A 23,945-nucleotide genomic window follows, 5' to 3' on the forward strand; every position below is an offset into this window, starting at 1 on the left:
GTTTCCTACTGGGAAACTTGACCTTACATAAGGCAGCAGTCCAGCCATCGGCTCCTATTGTGTACAGAAGTCAGATCCAGTGCCCTTCTTCAGTGTGATCTGGATTTATAGTATTCTTAGAACAAGATGTATTCCATCAACAGCCTCTAGTGTTTCATTATACCCCTCATATGCCCAACAAAGGGGAGTCGGTAGTTGAATCCTTTCCATCCCTTGATTGAGTTTATTCAGTAGTTCTACACAGGTCTGCAGGTTTGCCAAGCTCAATGAAATCTGTTTGTTTTATTTGCCTGTTTGTTCGTGAGAAATGAACGCTGAGTGTGTGTTGATAACCTTTTCTTGGCACCAGCATGTTGTATCCGTGTGGTGTTATTCTCTGGGTTGGCTGAAAACCTGCAGTGGATTAAGTTCATGGAGGTTTGGGCATGCATATTCCTGGGTAATGTCCTCTTAGATAATTGTTCATTTAACTTGCATAGGTACAGTTTAGGGCTGCAGCTATCAATTATTTTAGTAGTTGAGCATTCTACCGATTGTTCCATTGATTGATTGAGACTTACTAAGATAAGGTGACAGCTAAGATGAAGCTTAAAAACAGCAAGCTAACTCAGCTTTCCTAAAAAAACCTTTTTTTGTCACACCTACTTTTCCATCTGTACACCCAATATGAGATCAAATCTTCTCTAAAAGATCAACTTTTACCTCCAGAAATATTTGGGGAATGACGTCAGTTGCCATGGTGTAAGACATAACATCAAACATTCCTTGTAAATTCTCTTAAATTGTGCACTTACAACAGTAGAGCTTTTGTCTGCGTTGCAACATAGAGAAATTTCAGACAAGTTGGAGCTGGTTTGTGCTTGCATGTTGACAGGATGCTGGGGAGACTTGCAACTGATTCTGCAACTTTTCTTTAACAGGGTCAGGGGTTATTCTCAAAGGCTCTTTTAAATAAGGATGTATAGGTCGCAATTCTCTCACAGTGAGCTATCACTGTTTTTAAGATTGCACCTGGCCTTCAACTGGCTTTCAGGCATTCTAAATATTTTGAAATACACCCTAAATGTGTTTTGGGGGTCAAAGGTTACAGAGTGCAGCGGCCACTTTTTCCCTTCATGGAAAGCAGTGAGGTCCAGATTTAAAACCCAGCCCCCCTGTTTATTGGTTTGTGTTTATTCTAGGGCTGTCAGCATTAGTGCGTTAATTGTGATTAAGGGCCGAGCATAACGCGTTAATTGTTTTTTAATCGCATGCCGCCATTTATTAATTTATTTTACACTTCACTCGGCTTTACATCATGCGTAACAGGCTACTTTTTTGACCCTTTGCCGCAAAGGGCCCTTTTACTTATCATCAAGCTGCCATATTTCCTCGGTAACACATCCTACTGCTGCAGGCATGATGGAGAAAGACAGCGGAAAACACGATTCTGAATGGCGCTTTTTATTTTCCAAAACTCCTGGACAACTCATTAGACAAGTCGAAAGCCACATGCACATTGTGTAAAGCCAAATTAAAATATCACCGAAGCACGTCAAACTTGAGCTAGCACCTACGAGCTAATTAACGTGACTCAGGTTGATGCTAGTGGGCTCAGGAAAAGCACTGTTTTTGGCAGTGCTACTTGCCGATCTGCGGATGAAACCAAATCCAAAATAATGACTACAGCTCTTGCGAAATGGGTGGCAACTAACTGCAGACCTGTCAGCATCGTAGAAGACTCGGGTCTTAAAGACTTACTACGGTTGGCATGTTCTGACCTGTCTCATTGCCGTCGAGGGGGACAGTAGTTTCACGCATACACAGCCTGTACGACACGGAGAAAGCAGCCCAACTGGAACTGCTACAAAGTGCAAACACTGTCTCATTAACTGGTGATCACTGGACGTCAGTGAGTAATCAACATTATTTAGAAGTTACTTCACTATATTGACTCTGGTAAGGGTAGGGATTTTTAGTTTTTTAGTTAGGTACTTGGAGGAATTGTGCAATAATGACAGATTCACACATGTTTCTTTTGTTTACAGTAAATAAATAATAAACAAATACAAATCTTAAAGTCAAGTTCATAAAGCAACTTTCTTTGCATTCATTTGATTCCCAATTAAGATACACCAGTAAGAATGGCTTTCCATTGTTAATATGTACTTAAAAAACAGTTCTGAAATGCAAAATAATAGAATTTTAATCATGTGATAAAACATGTGATTAATCGCGATTAACTGTGGAAATTCAGCGATTAATCGCGATTTAAAAAAAAATAATCGTAACCTAGTTTATTATATATATTTTTGTTCACTTTTATTTGACTTTAAAGTTCAGGTGCTTACAAAGCAGTGCAGCAGAAACATGGGCAAACCCTTTTGTAAAACAAAAAGCATCGGCAGGTTGTCTTTATAATTGCACCAATATCCTTTGAACTAAAGTTGACAGCAGTTCTTTCAGTTTTAGGCCTCTGTGTGCAACGTACAGCCCAAAAAAGTACATTTAAATAGGGATAGATTATCGGGCGATTTTTTGGCAGTTTGCAGATTATCTGAATCAGTGTTTTATTTGCCTGGTAACCGATAAAGTTAATTATTAAAAAGTGCGCTACTTTGTCTCCGCTACAGCTCTGTGTCTGTCCCTCTGTGACTTTGACTTTTACTGTGTATTATGTTGAAAGTTTATAATTACTAAATAATTGCTTAAAGCATTTAAACAAACTTTTCTGTTGGATTTTGTAACATTCCAAAATCTTAATTTGGTCTTAAAGATTTTCATTTTCACTGTAAATGCATATCTGTTCCAAGTATCGGTTATCGGTTTCACTAACTACTAATAATCTGTATCGGTATCGGCCTAGAGAAACCGGTATCGGTCGATCCCTAGTAGGATACAGTGAATATTTAACCGATATTTGGAACAGATACGCATAGACAGTGAAAATGAAAATCTTTAAGACAAAATTAAGATTTTGGAATGTTACAAACTCCAACACAAAACTTTGTTTAAATGCTTCAAGCAGTTATTAAATAAATGGGAAACTTTCAACATAACACACAGTACAAGAGAGTCAGATAGTGTTGTGGGCAGGACTCAGAGGGAGCAGAGGGACAGACACAGAACTGTAGCAGACCATTTTGATCTTTGAAAGTCTCTAGGTTTTGACATAAATGCAGATACAAATGTAATTTAAAAAAATAATAAATAATTATCGATTTTCAAATATTGCACCTGTCAATACAGAAGGAAATATTCTGTAGCCTATTTTGCCGTCAATACTGCCGACGTTGTCTTTGCTGTAATCAAATCAGTATATATTTATGTTTAACATGAAGTATACTACTGCTTGAGTGCAGTAAATCAGTGGGAAGCATACATGTGTACAGACAAGGCTAGCAGCAGCAGCGCCGCGTCAGACACCTTTCTGGTGTGCAAAGACAGAAAAATCTACGCAGCCGCCATGCAACAGAAACGCCACGCTCACGCCACGCCACGCTCACGCCACGCTCACGCCACGCAGGCATAATGTCAGCCTCACACTTTTTGCAAAACAAAACACACAATAATTTGCAAAACACTAAACACACTTGTTTACATTAGACACCGAAGTATACCATAATATCACTTCCTTGCAATTCCAAAGCCCTGTCAAATTACCGCACCTATGAGCCAATCTGTGGAACACAGCCATCAGGTGTGTAAACACATCATTGCTTAATTGTAGACACATCAATCAGGTTTAAGCACTATAAAAATGCAGCAGGTAAGTCTAGTATTTTCTGCACTGTGTTGTATATGCACGATATGAGGAAAATATGCAATATGCGATAACGTTGTTGAATATCGCGATAACCATATTTCTTGCAATAAATAAACCGATATTAAAGTGTACTCAGTTCTGGATTTCTGCTGCTTTCAGTATTCTTCTAAAATGCAACAAATTTGCTTGTTGAATTTAAAACAAACGAACATAAATAATTTCCAACATTCTTTTATTGAATAAATTGAAAATTATATTGAATAAAAAAGGCACCACTAAAGAAACAATGACAGATACATTTTAAAGTGCAGTTTTCTACTGATATATACACAAAAATCTGTTTACTGTAGTGTCTATCACGATATGTCGCAGCCTTTCGCGATGTTTATATGACGATAACAAAATTATATATTGTGTAACCCTAATCCTTATTAGACTGCAATGCAGGATATATATATAGTTAAAAAAATTTAAGATGGTTTTATACTTAATAAACATAAACATAAAATATAATCACTCACAGCTTTAGTATGGAGATACTGTGGACGCCTCAGGTACTGTGATCAGCTAGGCCTGCTTATGTTTTCTCCAAGTTTCCTTTGGGGCTAGAAAACATTGATCAGAAAATAACCACGCAAGTCCTTCTTTTCAACACGTCACACTTTGTGATCTGGAAAAATCACCAAGTGAAAACATGACACAGCCTGAGACTGTCAGGGTGTCTACTGTACTGATAACAAACGGCAGACTAAAAATGCTTAATGCTTATAATGCCATATTTAATGCTGTCTTTTTTAAACTTTATCCTTGCACTGCTATAGTTTTTATATTACTATGTTTACATTATTCTCTTCTATTGTCCATATTTAATGCTGGTCTTTATCCTTGCACTATTGGACCTATTTGCACTACCACCATGACACACACACCCTCATACTGAATCATAGGGTCAGTCCCTGCCCTGTCACTGCTAGCGTCTCATGCTTATACATCCCTTAGTACATTCATGTGGATTTTTTATTTTATTTTATTTAGTATTTTTTTTATTTTATTGTCCATGCTATTCATGTGGATTTGCTTTTTTATCATCCTGTTTGTGATGTATGTGTATGTTGGGTGTGATGCCTTAAGCTACTGGGACCTTGAATTTCCCCTTGGGGATCAATAAAGTAACTGTCTGTCTGTCTGTCTGCCTGCCTGTCTGCCTGCCTGTCTGCCTGCCTGCCTGCCTGCCTGTCTGTCTGTCTTCACATGCTGGAGGCATCTACGCGGGAACTGTAACATTTGATGATACAGCATTAATCCAGGATAAGAGTTGTGGATGCTGTTGCCTGTTACTCGTTTCACTTACATGTGTCAGCATGATCAGGCTCTGGTGTAATTTGAATTCCCACATGGCCATATTTGATTGAAAGCTACAGGTTTATGCTTGTTCCTTGAAGGATGTTAAGAAAAAAAAAAGGAAATCTAGATAGACAGGATGAAGCTTGTCCATCAAAAAAATATTTAATTTGATCAACACACTTGTAATACATTGAATGTTTCTTTAATTGATTTTACTCAGAAGGACGTGAAGGTCATTTCCTCCCTTTTAATTCTTCCTATGTGGTTACAAGCAGTGACAGCGACATTTGTATTGTTTCACCATGTGACTGTGTGGGTGTGTGTTTCATTATGGCAAAATGTGGTCCTGGAGACACATACTGTCACGGAAACTACCAGAGAGGCAGTTTTGAGTTCATTGTCAGGTGTCAATATATTCTGTCTGCCTGCGGGCAGATTTTGTCATCTTTCATAGCGTACAAACGCTATGAGTCACAAAACTTTGCAGGTGTGAAGTTCAGATCAAAATGAATGCAGAGTTCCAAGATAAGTGTGGTCTGTGCAAGGACGCTGTAACACACACACACACACACGCACACACTTTACGCTCCCTGCCAGATTTGGCGTAATGGCTGGTGTGATCTCAAGATGTTCTCTGTTGTTTCTTTACTCTTTACACTTTATGCAAAAAAACAACGCCCTCATCCTGTGTTTACTATAATCCTTGTCTTAGTGAATGCACGTAGGGTCTGTCTATGTTAAAGCAATATTTGTTTTGAAAAAATGACTTATAGCAAAAGAACACAACAACCTCATTAATAAATTCAAGTGTACCAATGGACAAGACTGTGATATACTGCACATATCTCTATCAGGTCATGCAAATATCGTTAATGAGGTTTTAATATCTCCAGCAAAGAGACACAATCAGATGTTCAGCCTGTTTCATCAGGCGTAAACGTGAAACTACTGCGGGTCATATCAGGTGAGGCGTGGAGTTGGGTATGTCCGGCGTGGGCCGATTGATCACACACAGCTGCACAAAGCATGTAAACATGATAGAAACGTTACGTACAAGTCCTCTGGATCTACTGTTCGAACTCTGAAAGCATAGAACAATTCAATATCCACATACTGTACATTATTATTTAACATGACTTCACAAAGTACATGACTATACGTGTTTTTACACCAAACGACATTGGGTGTTGATCTCCATTTTAGTGAGAATCTTCCTTCCTCCTCCGTCAGCACACCAGTCAGTCATCAGCTGCACAGCCTCACCTTAAAGTCTTGGCACATTTGAACACAGCATTCCTTGAAAACCAATCTAGCTCTGCCCTCTTGTGGGGAACCACTGCATTGCAAAGTTGTGGCTGGGGACATGGTGCTGCTGAATGGAATACTGCAAAAATCATATTGCTGTTATGTCTTACAGTTTTTGCTGATTGCCTACACACTGAAATCAAAAGAATTACACATTTATCAAAACCGTACACTCAAGGAGCAAAACATTGGCCCATATGTGCACCACTATAAGCACAATGTCAGCCTCACACTTTTTGCTAAACAATACGCACAGTGATTTGCAAAACACTAAACACACTTGTATACATTAGACACAGACGTATACCATAATGTCACTTCCTTGCAATTCCAAAGCACTGCCTGTCAAATTACCACACCTATGAGTCTGTGGAACACAGCCATCAGATACGCAAACACATGACACACTAATCAGGTTTAAGCACTATAAAAATGCAGCAGGTAAGTCTAGTATTTTCTGTACTGTATTTTCAGTTTTGTTTTTTCTTTTTTTTTTTTTTACTGTAAATGTAACCTGTAATGGATACAGTATTTTATGTTTGTCTGTTGTTTGCTGAGCTAACCGTGTTATGCACACTACTGTAGTAGCATGAAAACTGGGACATGTTGTGATTTTCCATGTTGACATGTTGACTGATTTGGGTATATGGAGAGAAATAAATTATATTTTCCTCAGTCTGCAGCATTGGTCTTGTGTAGTGTTTGGTGAACTTATTCTATATTTGCACTTTCTCTGTGTACTTCATTTACAGTACTCTAATCACAATGAAGTAGAATTGCTAACTGATTCTAACAGAATTAAGTCATATGAAACGTGTGTTTTATATGGTAACAAAATATGATTTTTTTTTAAATTCGTGTATATTTTTTACAAGAGTGTTTTTATTTTGCAAAGGGTCTGAGGTGTTCTGCTAATTGTGTGTAGTGTTTTGAAAAACCAGTCCCTGTTTTCAAAATAGTGCTTAAGCAATCGAAAAAAAACCTGTAACAAACTATGCTAAAATAAGTCCTCTCTTACCTTTTTATGTACTTTGGGAGAATTAGTGACATCACACCTGGAGGCTGCCATAGGCAGAGACAGTTTTGTAGACAGTACAGCGTTGCTTAATGTTCAAATTGAGCACATCTGTTGTTTAAGGTGGAATGATGTCTGTCATTCTGTCATTGTATTAGACTGCTGGCTGCTCAGAGGACTCTTTTGTTCCACAGACTGGGTGTGATTCATCTGTAAATACTTTGCGGCAACTGATTAACTTCAGCTGCAGAAAAAAAAGACACTCCTTTTTAAAATAGATGCACCTCCTCATGCCTCACACGTGTTCTAGAATCCTCAATGGCACTCTAATTGCTCAGCGTGCATGGTTTGCCGCTGGGGAGTGAATGTTGTCCGTCAAGTGTCATATTGTCTGTCTCCAGCTCTGTTTTCCAACTCGACACAAAGGCAGAATGGGAAACGTCACTGCAGTTAAGAGCAATTAGAAGTGACAGTGCACCTAACTGGGGACTAGACCAACACTGCACCTTATGTTTGAATAGGTGCAAAAACGAGTACACATTCAAAGAGATCAAAACTGGCATAATTGTTGTCATGACAAGGAATTTGTTGAAAACATAGTACAGTAGAAACATAAGCACTGTACATTGAGAGGAGAAACAAAGGCCAATGACATAACATCCCCCTCTCTCTCTCTCTCTCTCTCTCTCTCTCTCTCTCTCTCTCTCTCTCTCTCTCTCTCTCTCTGTCTCTCTCTCTCTCTCTGTCTCGGTTTCCTGCCTCTCTTCACCAGGAGCTACGACCAGATGAGTGTTTCCACAGAGTGCAGCTTCCGGACTGAATCGGACTGGGACCCTTATTCTGAGTCTACCTCCATGATCAGCTTCGACATGACTCAGCCACACGGGCCCACTTCCCCCTCAAAATTATTAAAGGTGGGTTTTAGCAACACATTTTCACATTTATTATCAACCTTGGATGTTACAGATTGTTTGTTTGTGTGTGTGTGTGTGTGTGTGTGTGTGTGTGTGTGTGTGTGTGTGTGTGTGTGTGTGTGCGCGTGTGTGCGTGTGCGCGCGCGTAATAGTTATTTATAGCAAGCCACGGTCAAATCATTACTCATTTCTCGATAAAAGCATTGCTTACCCTCGTGAAAAAAAAGAAAAGTGCTATATAAATGCAGTCCATGTGTTACTTTTCTAGAGCTAACTTTTTTCACTGTTGGAATGTGACTAAGTATTCTCAAGTACGTGTTAGTACAATTTTGAGGTACTTGTGCTTTACTCCATTTTATGCTACATTATACTTCTACTCCACTACATTTCAGAGGCAAATAGTGTAGCCTACTCTTCACTTCACTTTAGTTACTAGTTATTGATACAGATTCTATGTATAAAACATATATGTTATGATGATCTTAAAAAATGTGATGCACTGTTATACAATAAAAAGAATATATTGTTCAGTTTAAGTTCTCTCCCTATTAACCAACTACAACAGTAAAATGCTGCTTTCACATTAATCATAAGCTAATAATACTTTTAGTGAAAATGTCAATGCAGGACTTCTGCTTGGAATGAAGTATTTTAATATTGCAGTGTGGATTTTAGACTCTGAACACTTCCTCCATCACTGTTTTTTTCTGTCAGATTCCAATTTTTAATGAACCAAAATCAAAAAACCAAAAACAAATTATTTGATCAGTGAAGCTTTTGGGTAGGGCTGTATATTTCGCTGTTACAGCTATTCTTCTCATCAATTTATGTACATACTAATAATTTGATTAGCAAGAGAGAAAAAAACACTGGGTTATAGCTTCACTACAATGTTTTTTTAAATTGTTGTATGTTTGCTAGCTCAAGAATATGGCCATCCTTAGCTTTTCTTTCTAGTTTATTCTCCAAACAGCTGCACAAATCCATAACATCACCAGTTTCAGACTGTTTTCTTTCATTTCTGCCTGCAGGAGACAGTGCTAAATACTCAGTGACCAGTTAGCCTGTCATAGTGATTAAAATAAGACATTTAGGGACTGTGACAGTGTGCTTCCCCTTTAAGATAAAATACACATAATCCTATGGGATTTCATTATCCCCGGACTATTTCCTTAGACTCAAACCTGTCAAACCTGCTCTCAGTAATATTTGTGTCAGTGGGAGTCAATAAGAAGTGATACTCGAGTTTTTTGTTCCCGTGTTTTAAATGTGACAGGCTTAAAGTCCTGTGAATCTTTAATAGAGTGTATATAAAACCAAGACGAATTTCTTTGGGTCGAAAGCTGAAAAAACTAAAAATATCAACCGGCTTTGTTTACACTTTGGCATGGAGTGTGAAAAATGGTGTAATTAAGATCAACATCATTGTTCCCGTGTGTGCTTTTTGTTATCATTACCTGCGGCTGAGATCAGATAATGAAGCAGAGCTTTGGCTGACAGATGAGGAAGTTGGCCATAATGCGCACACTTATGGTACTATATCTCCACCTACCTGGCATGTGTCATTGCTATGAGTAAATATAAGAGGGAATTCTTAGTGGAGAGCTAATTGGTTGATGCTTTGCTTAGAGGGACGACAGGTAGCAATTCAAGACTTCAACATACACTGGACACAGGATACGGAACTTATGCCTTTTTTAAAATTTACTCTGCTTCAACACAGTGGATTTGTGAATGAGTCTAAACGACCTGGAGGTACAGTATCGCTGCTTCTACTTCATATTAAAGCAAAAAACAATCCTTGATCCGAGCGAGGCTGTTCACTTAGGTTTCTGCGTTTCATACTATTTAGACATGAACTGGAAAACCCGACCATAGGCTGTTTTCAGCTGCTGTTTGCCCAGTGATATAATGTCAATGTTTGACAACACTTGACTGTGTCGAAACAGGTTTTTAAGTTATAGAAAACTTACTGAAAGTACTTACATTTAAACTATCAGAGCAGTTAAGATCAATACAAATTGGATTGCACGTGTATTTACTTAGTCACCCCAGTACTGGATCAGGGCACCGTTTACCCATTTCTCTGTTCAGTTTCTCTGCCTAGATGCTAGGTTTAATGGCTCTTGACTGATACAAACCACATTTTTGAATGCTTGAATAAAGGCACAGCAGATAACAGATGTCCTATTGATTTACCCAGCTTTAGAATGAGGAAGGGTGGGGTTTTCTCCAGCAGGCCTATAGTATCCACACCCTTTCAGTATCACTGGATTGTGAATTTGTTTTGCTGCTTTGCCATCTGAAACATCTTTCTGTACTGTATATGTGATGCAAATGGCCATGCCCTCAAGTCAGACACTTTGTTCAGAGCTGGGATGTTTAAAGTGTATACACACACACACACACACACACACACACACACACACACACACACACACACACACAAGTCATTGCAGCCAGTACTGCTTGTCTGCTTACAAGAGAGGACTCATTTATTTTCTATGTAATCTGCTGCAGAAGTAGGACACTGGCTCTCATATTTAACTTTACGATCTGAGCATTAATTAGACACAGCACATCAGAGGAATTTCACCGTTTAGACTTCAGGAAGTCAAAATGGTATGTAACTGCTGCTTTTTTACACCGTGGTCCATGTTCTTGTCCTAACATGTGCTCTTTATACTAGTTAGCCAAGTTTCGCAGGGTGTGTTCCACGTCAGCATGGTGTTTTCTTCTTCTTGGCTGTGATAGAAATCCTGTTAAAAAGTGCCATGGCAGCACTACAATGTGGTTTGTAACTGACTACCCAAACACTTGGAAGTCACTGCGGCTGTTTCACACCGTACTTTACTATTAAATAATAATATACTTCTCATTGATTATTAGGCTCTTTTTGACCCAAGCCTTTTTTGTTCGACTTGTCTTTTATTGCTTATATACAGTTGGTAGCCGTGATAACTGAAGTGACCCTTGAGCTGAGGATTAGACGTTTTTTATCTGTCTAGTTAGTCATTGGTTGTTTTACCAGTGTGTTGTTATTTGCACCAGGGTGTCTGCATTCAACTTAGGGCTGAACGATTAATTGCATTTGCGATAATATCGCGATATGTTAAAACGCGATTTCCTAATCGCAAAGGCTGCGATTTCCTAATCGCAAAGGCTGCGATTTGGTCACATGACTCGCGAGAGCAAATCAGTCTGCACTCCGCAGAGAAAGCATCAACTTAGCATGCTAACGCTACACTGTACCTTGAGCTGATTTCTGTCATTCAAATAACTCTGAGTTGTAGTTTAAAACTTTTACAGCCATTTTAATAAAATGAAGGGTTTTATTCTGGTTCGAGTCCATACGTGCAGTAAATGGATACAGACACGCAGAACTGAAGGCTCAGTTGGCAACTAGCTCTGATTAGCGGTTAGCTCCGGTTAGCTCCGGTTAGCGGTTAGCTCCGTTATAAAGATATGGAGTGGAGGAGCTGCCACTGAGAGGGGTAACAACCAGACTCTGATAAATGACGTTCAGGGAGCTTTCACAGCAGCGCGGCCGCGGTGTTTCAACAGTTTTATTAGTACAGTTAATCCCACGGCAAGAACACCAGCAACTAGCTAACTAACGATAGCCTCTCTGAACAAGTACACACGGCAGCACGCAACTTCACGAGGGGGAGGGGCTGGAGGCAGCTCCTCTGTGCACTGTAAAAACAAATACACTGTTGTGTGTGTGTATATACTATAATTTTACTTTTTTAACTGTCTAGTATGTAATTGTGTGTTGTTCATACTATAAAATGATTTATTGTTTGTCTTTGTTGAATAATACAGAAGACAAAGCTTAAAAAAATAATCGAATCGAAATCGCAATATTTGGGAAAAAAATTGCAATTAGATTATTTTCAAAAATCGTTCAGCCCTAATTCAACTTGCTCAGCTTGGTCTAGTTTTGGGCTCTGTACCATATAACTGTTTTAATAGGCATCAGAAAATACATCTTTAAACAACTTAAAGTGCTCATATTATGCTCATTTTCAGGTTCATAATTGTATTTAGAGGTTATATCAGAATAGGTTTACATGCTTTAATTTTCAAAAAACTACTTTTTCCCAGAATGTCTGTTACATTGGGCAAAACCAAAAAAATATGACTAAATGAGACATGGTTTTGGCCACATTATCTCGAACATTTGTCACTAATAACTTATATTTTAAATCTGTGTGATAAAATGCTGCATCTGTATTTTCTATCCATAGTCTCTCCAGAAACTGAATTCTGTAGTATTCTTATATATTTTATCCATTCTCATCTTGTCCCTGTTCTGAAATTGTGTGGGATTTTATTTTGTTTCTTTTCAGTTAGGTCATAGTTTTTCCTAAGAAATTGAAAAAGTGTATTGTTTAGTGACTTAACCACTACATTCCAGATAGTGTAAATAGCATCTAACCTGTGTGTGAGCGTAGTAGTCCATACATACTGTAGTTCCTCAAAGGAAATGTATGGCAAATGATGTCACTTCTTAGCTGTCGGCTAGATATCTGTTGAAGAACATACCTTAAGTTTTTTTTTTTTTGCAAAGCCAAGGAAAAAAGTGTTTGCCGGCTGCTCTCTCCACCTCAAAATTTATCTTCCTATCTATCTTTAAGTTTCTTTTTCTGTGTGTCCTCTTTCAGAGTTCGGAGGACAAGAGGGGAGTGTTGGATCGCCTCAGCAATTTCTTTACCCACAGGAGAAAAAAGAGCAGCAGCAGCAGGCGGCATTCAGAGGCCTCCGATTCAACTTCCCCAACGTCCCCCTTGTCTCCACATTCACTCCAGTTTTTACAGGAGGATGGCCTAAAGACACCAACTCCTTCTCGAAAAGACAGTCAACTAACAGGGTTTTCTTATGGAGAAGACCGAACGGGAGCAGAGTATGTTGACACCCTTAGCTCCAGTCCCAGCACATTAAGTGTGGCTTCTCTGTTGACAGACGGAGCAGAGCTCCCGTTCGCAGATAGTAACAGCAGTGGCCGAAGCAGTGTGAGGGAGGTGCACGTGTGCAGGGTTAGCACAGCCAGCGGTGGAAGCAATTCCGGGAATGTGACTCCCACCACTCTGGATCTTGCTACTACCACTCATCCAAGTGCTGATTCAAGCTCAACACTAGGCTTTGCAGAGTCAGTGGTGGAGGAAGTGAGCAAGAGGCTGCAGGTCAGTTTGGATGAAAATGTCCTGAATACAGAGAGTTACAGTGAGGATAATGCAGTTGGTCGGACCACACTGTTGGCGTTGAACATCCCCCTTTCCAAGGCAGCTGAGACCCCAAAGTCACCTAACTTGACTTCTATAAGCTTAGCGTCAAATAAAACATTAGTGAAAGTTGGAGAGAAGGGGCACAGGACTGTGCTGAGAGGAATAACTTTAGGCTCTCAGTCGTCCACCTCACACCTCATCTCGACCCAACAGGGAGATGAAAACTCCCCGGACATAGTGAGGGAAAACAAGAGGAGGGGTCAGGTATTCTCTTGGGACACTGCAGCCGAGGCATTTAGCGCGTCACCCGAGGAGGAGCAAGTGCCCAGAGGAGATTCTCCTGTCCAACTCCACAAAGCCATATGGGTGGAAACATACCTGGGAGCTCAGGAGGAAGAGGAGTGGGAGGGGGAGAAAGAGAAGGATATAATTCAACGAGGGGAGGAAGGCTTCAGAGCGGACTCGCCTCCTGTGCTGGCTATACCTGTCACAGTAATTGCTGAGGATGACTCAATCCCCCAGTGCGCTGCAGAAAGAAGGGCTTCTACCCCCTCCGAGACTTTGACGTCCAGTGGCAGCTTGCCAGAATCAGCCATCTACTTGGCACCGACTACAGGGGAGTTCCAAACAACCTTGCCACAGCCAGAGGATCCTGACACTGGCATAGGCTCAAAGCAAAGTTCACAACAAGAGAAACGCAGATCGAGAGAAATTCGTGTTACGCGCAAGACTGTAAATCTGCCTTCGAAGCACAAGGTATTTGCCCACAAGGTGTACGTTAGCCCGGAGCCAAGTTTGGATGGGAACGAACCAGCGGGAGAAAAGCTCGGCGGAGTTTCGACTACAGAGACTTCAGAAACAACAGAACGGAAACTGTGAGTACCTTTCTATTTAAATTTTTCTGTGGTTACTGTTTAATATTCCCTTTGATCTTGGAGGAAACATAAAGCAGGGCAGCTTAAGAGAGCTAAGCCTGCATGCAACCTGAGCTCTGAGTTCCCAAGCTCCCTTGTACCAGAGGAGAACAATAAAGGGCTGAACCTGCACTGAAATATTCATGTACAGTACATCTAATCATACAAAAACAGTGACATTTTTGTATAAAGTAATATAGCTTACACTGCAAATTCATAAAAAGCATATTGTTACTTAATAAACAATACATGTAGAAATAATGGAGTCAGGATTACTTTTCTTATTGTCAAGTTTCAATTGAAATGAAGGTCACCTTTGCTGTGTTTACCTATGGTGTATATTCACTACCTGAATAAGTATTTCATTACAATCTGACGGGCAACTGGCGACTACTGCCTGCACACTTTTGTTTGACTTACATCGTTACACTTAGACACATGCCTATGGAAAAAAAGGCATGGTATTCATACAGATAAGGCTCTCAAAAGAATGAATAGTGGTGTGTCTACAGTACACCACGAAGACTTGGATATACAGTTTCAGAACTACTGCAGGGGGGGGGGTTATTTATAAAGGTAAATAAGTTGCGAGAGATTGAAGACTTGATGTAAGGACTGGTGGAACCAAAATCGAAACTTATGTATGTTTAAATTTTCATTTGTATAAAATATTCACGAGTGAGCTGAATCTGAAGTCACAGAAGAAAATATTCACAAATGTGTAAATTGATATTTACATAAATACAATGACAGCTGCAAACGTTTTTCCAAGCTCTCGCATTTTGCAATATTTACCTTTGTAATTATTTTACATAACTGAAGTTTCACCACACATAGTTTTAACAGTAGTTTCTCTTCACCGTTTGAGTTAAAAATGGAATAAAGCCTCAATTTAAACTTTCTTTAAAGACACCAAAAACTTCATAATAAAGTTTTTTTTTTTGACATTTTGGAAATTAGGTTACATATTTTTTGTACAGACGTGAGAGCGGTATCAATCCTCTCATCTAACAGAGCAAGAAAGCAAAGAAACACATTTCTCAGTGTCAAACTTTTCATTTAAGTTATTTTACTTGCATGAATATACTTTACCATTCCAACAGGAGAATAAAATGAAATGGACTATTCATTGTTCCTTATTTAAAGGCTCATGCAGTATAAGGTTACTCTAAAATATTTGTTAATGTTTCTCTCTCTCTCTCTCTCTCTCTCTCTCTCTCTCTCTCTCTCTCTCTCTCTCTTTTCCCTTTAGACTCCAAAACAACAACAATGTGGAACTCAAGGAAGCCAACCTTGAGCCATTTCCAACAACAGATGAGACTACACACTCTGACACAAATACTCCTGAACCCCTAGTTAAAGAAAAAACAGACTGTGAGGCCTCTGACTTTGAAAATACCTCGGCAACCTCAGACATGTCCCAAGCGGTGGGATCTGGGGTAAGAGACCCAGGGACTAACCAGGCTACACCCTCTAAACGAGGGGTTAAAGCAGCAGCAAAAAGTCGGCATACCACGGCAAGTGGAGCAAAGACCCCATCCTCAGCAGCTGGCAGCAAGGCCAAAATTGTGACAACAAAGGCTAAGGCCTCCACAGAGAGCACAAAAGTGGGAACATCCAGTGATATGCCACCAAAGACGGAACATAGCAATGATATGCTACCAACATTAAAAGATCAAAGCACCAGTGGTCCCTCAAGTCCGACAGGTTCAAAGTCTAAAATCCCCAAAAGGTCAGCATCAGATGCTGATGTGAAATCACCAGTGACACCAGATAAAACATCAGTGACTGATGCCTCTGGGCCAGTGTTCACTGTTAAACTGCAGAAACAACCCGAAACCAAAGAAGCTTTGAAATCTCCAGTCACTACAACCAAAGCTGGCAGGAAGCACAGTTTTGAAGAAGCCAAGGGAGGGAAAGCTCTGCCAGGAGGCATTTCTCCCACAAAAACATTACAAAAGACAGGAACAAAGCTTATTAAAGAAAAGTCAGATGAGGACAGTGACTCTATAAACCTGTTCAATGGTGTGGAGAAAGGCCACGAGGAGAATAGTACTAAAACAGGACACCCAACTAGCAGGGAGGGCCTGGATGTAAAAAAACAAGGGCAAAACCGTCTGGAGAATAATGCCTCCGTGGCATCAAAGAGTAGGTTGCCCATTTCATCTCCAATAAGAAAGAAGAACGATGAGATAACTAAAACAAGTGGCACCAACTATAAAAAAATGACATCTGGTCAGACTGATTCAGACCGATCCAAGACCGTCCAAAAGCTGCAAGAAGTAACTCCTGGCGAGAGACCTGGTAGTGAGACACCACCTCCGCTCCCTGAAAGTCCCAAAAAAGGTAAGACCGTACGATCACAACATGTTGTATGCCAGATAGGAAATCAGTCGTTCTAGTACTTGAAGTACGATGAAGTTTACACTTCATCGTCATTATATCAAATTTATTGGGCCCCTCTGTTGACAGTGAACGAAAGATCAACATTGAAAGTTCACCTTGAGGTTTAACAATTGCTCGTGTGTTAAAGGAATTGTTAGACATTTTGGGAAATGTGCTTATTTACTAAAAGATAAGATTGATATGACTTGAGGTGAATATGTAGATACTGTCAGCTTAGCATAGCACAAATGCTGGAGACGGGCAAACAGCTAGCCTGGCATTGTCCACTTAACAGTATTGCCTACTAGGGGTGTAAGAAAAAATCAATACACTTGAGTATCGCGACAAATTTGTGCAAAAATATTCATGTAAGACGGTTAGTTCACGTTTATGTTGTGTTTAAACCCCCTACCGCTAGATGGCTATGCTGAGACGCACCACTAGTGTCCTTGCCTAACAGTGCCTAGCAGTGCCTGACTTTTTGCTAGAAGCTAACAATATAGCTATGGCTGAACTTTGGCCTACTTTAGCATATAAAAATTGATAAAAAAGAACCTGTGAACCACAATCCCAAACTGGCAGTTGGATTTTCTGTGTACTGAATTGTTTACCTAAAGTAAACTTCTTTTACTTTTATGGACATCATGTCTTTTTTTAAATATTAGTTTTTCTAAAATTATACTTTAAAAAAATCCCAATATATCGCCTTATCAAAAATGTATATCAAAATATATTGCAGTATATTGAATCGTGACCCATGTATCGTGATACGTATCGTATTGCCAGATTCTTGCCAATACACAGCCCTAATGCCTACCAGCACCTCTTCAGCTTACTAATTAACACGTTATATCTTGTAACACGTTATAACATGTTGTTTTTAAACTTAAATAAGGTAGATATAACGTGTTAATTAATGAGCTTTAAAGTTGCTGGTAGGCAGATTTTGTTCCCTTTGGACAGAGCAAGGCCTTTTTGTCCTGTTTTTCTACTCTTTAAGGCGAGGACATTTTTCGTCATTCAAGATAGTTTGCTTTGTTGTTGTATTAAAGCTGTGCGCATGTGTGTGTGTGTTTCCAACAGGAAGCATGCTGTCGACCAGACTATCCAAACACCTCTCTAAAAGAAGCATTAGCCAAGAAGAGAGTGACTTTTGTGTCTCTCCACCTCCTACCGAGCAAGAGGAAACCGTCTCATCGAGGCTCTCCAAACAGAGCGACATCAAACACCACAAAAGTCCGGTAAAGGATTCAGCTGATCCCTCGTCATCTGTAAGCAAGCTTCCTACAAGGAGTCAAATAGTAAAATCCAGAAAACATTCACCAACTAGGAATTCTGCAAGCACATCCACATCTAAACAGGACTCAAATCAGAACACTAACACAGAGACCGCTGTCAAAGCATCTGAGAGTGTCACAGCAGATGTGAAAGACAATACTAGTGGTGACAGATTAAGATTCAAGTTTCCGTCTACAGAGGAACAACAGCACATCATAAAACTTCCAGGCAATCGGTCAAATACCAGTGAAAACAAGCTGAAAGGAAAAGAGACAAAGGAATTAGAGGAGAGCATAACCAGCCCTGCAACTGAGGAGATTTTAAAAATCCATCCAATACAAAGAAAAAATGTGATTATTTCAGAAAACACTCCAGTAAAAGTTACACCAGTTACAGGCCCAGGGACTGTGGTATTGCCTTGCAGAGAAGTTGCCAAGGCAAATCCATCTCAGTCGCAAGTTACCGATACTAATACTGAGAGTGATTGCCAGGAAGGGCAGCATGAGACCAAACAAAAAGTTAAGTCTACATCTAAGAAATCTCAAATTCAAAGTGACAACACTGCACAAGAACAGAAAACACAGTTTTCACAAAAGATTTGTCCAGAAGAAGTAAAAGAGAAAGACATTTTAGAGACAACCAAGCTAATAAGTAAGACAAAACCAGATTTAATCCAGGAGAGACGCCTTCCAGAGCCAAATTCTGCAGTTTGGGCTCAGGACACAATACCAGCTCATGAGAATGAAACTAATATGTCAACCAAACCTGTTGTGGTTGGCAGCACTCACTGTGACATAATCACCCACTCTGGTCAGGAAGGTGTTATGCCCAATAGTGTTTCCCTTGAAGAAATAAATAAGGTCACTTCTAAAGAAAATAATATAAATAGTCTTCCTGCTAAATTGGCCTCAAAAGACCAAGATGCTGAGCCAAAAGATGTACTTTTAGCCACTTCCATTGCTGTTTCAGTTGATGACCTGGCCCGTAAAGAGCAGCAAAAACAGTTATTGAAGGATCAAACCACAAATATCATTCTTAGAAATGATAGATTGCCCACATTAAGCAGAGATTTAGTTAACGATTTTGAGGTAGAGGAGAAAAGTAAAGAGGAGGCTGGCAGGAAACCAGCAAAGGCTTTGGAAATTCAAACAAAGGTTGTTTGTGAAATGCCCAAGAATGTTGAAAATCAGCTGGACAAAGAGCCTCTTTTACTGGCAGGAAAATTTGAAAGTCAGGAGAAAGACTCAAAACCAAATGAAAAGCTGAATGATGCAGCAGTGGAAAGCACTGACTCACAGAACAGTTGCAAAAAGGAGCTTAAGGGCATAACTATCGAGAATGAAGCAGAGAAAAACATTACAAAAACACAGAAGCCAACAGATCTATCATCAGAGGAGAAACGTTTACAGCCTGACTCAGAGGAGGGACCGCAGACGGTAGTTACAGCTGCCCTGGAAGAGAAGATGACAGAAGCAGAGCAAGCAAGAAGTGCACTCCATGAAAATACAGCCAGTGTGGTTGATACAAAGCAGAAATGTCAGATTGTCTTAAAAGAAAATGCAGACACTTGTGATAAGGACAAAGATCAGCAGATGAAGACATCAACAGAGAAAAATGAACAGGAACCCAAAGTTCTTCTAGCCAAAGATGAGAAGGTCAGGGATAAGGAAGCAAATCAGGGGGACAAACACGCTGATGTTGTTAAGAAGAGTCAAACTCCAGAACTAAACGCCATAAGCTCTGGAACTAATACTACTAAAGAAGATAGCCAAACAAATGATGGATCAATCAAGAATTTACCAAATGAGATTTCAAATAAGATTGCTGACTCCAAAGTTAGGAGGCACAAGGAAGAGAAGACTTTAATTGCTAGAGACCAAGATGATGACATTGAAAAAACAGAGGAACATGCTTCTAGATCAGCAGAATCCAAATGTCCAAATGCTAACCTAAAACAGGAACTGGAAATGGTAAGAACAGAAGCTCCAGAGAAGATATCAGAAAGCCAAACTCAAGAAATAAAGGTTGTAAGCACCAAAACTCAGAGTGCTGATGGAGCCAAGGAACAGAAGACTTTAATTGCTAGAGACCAAGATGAAGACATTAGAAAAACACAGGAAAATGCTTCTAGATCAGCAGAATCCAAATGTCCAAATGCTAACCAAGAACAGCAACCTGAGACAGAAATAGCTCCAGAGAAGACCACAGAAAGCCAAGTTTTACAAATGGATACAAGTCAAGAACTGGAAGCAGTAGGTAGTGAAACCCAGAGTGCTGAAGGTACTAAAGAGAAGACTGAAACAAAGGATCCAACAATAAAGAGTTTGGTGAATGAGACTGCAATTATGCATGCTGACAATGATGTTGTGGTACAAGATCAGATGTCCATAGTTGCTGGAGATCAACATGCAGACATAACCAAACCAGACATAAGCAAATCAACAGAATCCAAATGTCCAAATACTGACCTAAAACAGGAACGTGAAATGGTAAGAACAGAAGCTCCAGAGAAGATATCACAAAGCCAAACTCAAGAAATAAAGCTTGTAAGCACCAAAACTCAGAGTGCTGCCGGTATCAAGGAAAATACTGAAGCAAAGGATTCATCAGATAAGAGTTTGGTGGATGAAACAACAATGAGAACAGAAGCTCCAAAGGAGATATCAGAAAGCCAAACTCAAAAACTAAAGGTTGTAAGCACCAAAACTCAGAGTGCTGATGGAGCCAAGGAACAGAAGACTTTAATTGCTAGAGACCAAGATGAGGACATTAAAAAAACAAAGGAAAATGCTTCTAGATCAGCAGAATCCAAATGTCCAAATGCTAACCAAGAACAGCAACCTGAGACAGCAAAAGCTCCAGGGAAGACCACAGAAGGTTTACAAATGGATACAAGTCAAGAACTGGAAGCAGTAGGTAGTGAAACCCAGAGTGCTGAAGGTACTAAAGAGAAGACTGAAACAAAGGATCCAACAATAAAGAATTTGGTGAATGAGACTGCAATTATGCATGCTGACAGTGAGGTTGGTGTACAAGATCAGATGTCCATAGTTGCTGGAGATCAACATGCAGACATAACCAAACCAGACATAAGCAAATCAACAGAATCCAAACGTTCAAATACTGACCTAAAACAGGAACTGGAAATGGTAAGAACAGAAGCTCCAGAGAAGATATCACAAAGCCAAACTCAAGAAATAAAGCTTGTAAGCACCAAAACTCAGAGTACTGCCGGTATCAAGGAAAATACTGAAGCAAAGGATTCATCAGATAAGAGTTTGGTGGATGAAACAACAATGAGAACAGAAGCTCCAAAGAAGGTATCAGAAAGCCAAACTCAAAAACTAAAAGATGTAAGCAGCAAAACTCAGAGTGCTGATGGAGCTAAAGAGAAGACTGAAACAAAGGATTCACCAATAAAGAGTCGGGTGAATGAGATTGTAATTGAGAATGCTACCTCTGAAGTTAGCACCCAAAAGGACCAGAAGCCCTCAATTGTCAAAGATGAACATGTGGAGATTAAGAAACCAGAGAAAAGCTCTGAACAATCCACAGATTTCAAAGCCCCAACTGCAAACCCAGTTGTTTTCACAACTGAAAAAGCCGGTAGTCAGACTGATAATAAACAGAAGAAAAGAAAAGAAATTAAAGAGCATGTTGACGTTGAACACAAAGTGACAAAGCAGGAGCATCAGCAGATGAAAGCATCAAAGATAGATGCCAAGCAAGAGTCGGAACGCATTATTGTAAAAGATGCATCTAGCAGAAAAGGTGGTGAAGAACAAAAAGACAAGCCCACTGTTGTTCCAGATGAAGTACTTAATAGCCCTGATGCTCAGAAGAATGATGAAGAAAAAACAAAGACAGATGTTGATCTGAAACAGAAACTGCAGACTTTAAGAGAAGAGAGAACCATAAACCTCAGTTATCAACAAAAGCCTTCAAAGCCAACACTCAATGGCAGTTTGTCTCTTTCTGCGACAGCGGAACCACCTTCAACATCTCAAAGTACTCAGCAAAAGAAGGAATCTCCATCTAGCTGGTTAGATGTGATGCATCAAAAACAGAAGAAGAAACATAAAAGAAGACTAAATGCCTCAGCCAGTGAGGATAACTCTCTTGAGCCTGATGACTTTGATTTGAATTTTATCAGGAGCATTAAGGAGGGTAGCATTCCGTTCTCACTGCCTCCAAAGAGGCATGTTCGTAAAAAGTCCCCATCTCCACCTTTTGCCCTGCCAGCCATCAAGGAGGACCATTTTGAGAGAACGTTTGATCCAGAGGAATTCCAGTTCGGCTTAAGAAAAACTGGCAAAAGTTTTAGGGATCCTTCTCCAGCTATGGTGCTTAAACAAAAAGCAGCCGATAGGAAAGGACGGACCCTAGAAAAATGTGCAGAAGATAATGCCATGCACACATCAAGAGACCATATCAAATCAGTTGATGAGGTGGAAGGAAAAGATGGAGTCAACGAGGGGACACACGTTGAAGCAGGAAAAGAAGAGGGACAAAACAATGGAGAAGAGCCTGGGAAGCTGACGCCACGACTTGGAAGGATGTCCATCCTCTCCAGCTTACTGAGTTCCCCTCATTCCTCCAGGAAGACCAAAGAGGAAGCTACCGCCGCCTCAAATAACACACGTTCTAACCAACAACAGGACCTGCTCTCACTTGCAAAGCAGGAAGTTGTTGATTCACCTCTGCCTGCCGTCAAAGCAGATAAGCAGGGTGTGAGAGGTGTAGATCAAGGCCCACTTGTGGGTGGTGGTATAGGTACAGGTAGTGAGTCAGCACCCAACCACTCCTCTCCTCCTCTGCCCTTGTTCTCTGAGATAAAGCTGCCTGTTCATTTGGAGAAATACCTCAAGAAGAACAAATCAGAATCTGAGGCCTCCCAGGGCTCTACACAGACAACTAAAACTAAAATGAATCCTGAAGGTTCTGTGATAGACCAGGCCTCGACAGCAGGAGTACCCAATGTGGGTGTGAGCCTGAAGGGCCCTGCAGGAGTGCCTCCAACCAGCAACAATGGCCAGCAGACTTCTAGAAATGGACTTACTACTTCTACGCCTAAGGTAGGAATTTCAATATTTTATTTCATTGTGGCTTCAGTTTGTTTTTTTCCGAATTATTACTAACGTTCTTTAGCAAAAAGAAATACCATTCATCAGAACCATTCAGGCTTTGGGCTGCTAGGCTTTTACACAGCACATTGATATTTCCTAGTTCATTTCCATGGTGATATGTCTCCGTTCCATATACTGTTCTTTTGTTTTTTTGCTGCTGTTGCAACAAAGTCATGAATCATTTGCAAGTGAGGACAGGTCAAAGGAGCGCGTCCTCTGTGTGGAATTTTACACAGGGAATCTTTGCCTAGATCAGCTCAAAGCGCAACTGCAATGTCATAATAGGACATTTGCACTAATATGCAAATAAAGGAGAACTATGCAAAAACCATGTTTGTGTTAAGATGAACACAGTGTCCATGGATGATACCTACCTACTGCACAACAAGTGTTCATGTCTCTCCCTTTAGAACTTTGGCATTACAACTGTTAGACAATTATTTAAGTTTCTTCCAATCATAATGTGTATTCTCCTCAGGGATTCCCAAACAAGTTGTACCCCAGGGGGTACTTCTGCAGTTGCTATGGGATACGAGAAAAGATTGTTAAAGTAGCTCAACTAATTTGATAAAATAGAAATTACTATTTGGTTAAAAAATATATATATCCATATATTGGATAAATGGTTGAAATATATAGTAAAAAGTAATGAATGGTTGAAATAGTTTGATAAAAGATCCAAATGAACACA

At 39.9% G+C, this 23,945-nt stretch overlaps 1 protein-coding gene across 6 annotated transcripts in view; it reads left to right on the plus strand.

The window, feature by feature from the left end:
• The window catches only part of crybg1a (crystallin beta-gamma domain containing 1a), a 49,598-nt gene that overhangs the window by 14,560 nt on the left and 11,093 nt on the right, over positions 1-23,945 (plus strand). Inside the window, exons 2-6 of one of the 6 annotated variants that reach the window (XM_035994565.1) lie at positions 8,182-8,323; positions 12,991-14,426; positions 15,718-16,811; positions 17,931-21,103; positions 21,401-23,203. In XM_035994565.1, coding sequence (XP_035850458.1) covers positions 8,182-8,323; positions 12,991-14,426; positions 15,718-16,811; positions 17,931-21,103; positions 21,401-23,203 — 7,648 coding nt within the window. Of the gene's footprint in view, positions 1-8,181; positions 8,324-10,042; positions 10,079-10,821; positions 10,946-12,990; positions 14,427-15,717; positions 16,812-17,930; positions 23,204-23,945 lie in introns of those variants that run through there. The other 5 variants (XM_035994567.1, XM_035994563.1, XM_035994564.1 and 2 more) reach the window with 5 other exon arrangements.

The sequence above is a fragment of the Sander lucioperca genome, chromosome 18 (genome assembly GCF_008315115.2).
Source record: "Sander lucioperca isolate FBNREF2018 chromosome 18, SLUC_FBN_1.2, whole genome shotgun sequence".
Lineage (NCBI taxonomy): Eukaryota > Metazoa > Chordata > Actinopteri > Perciformes > Percidae > Sander > Sander lucioperca.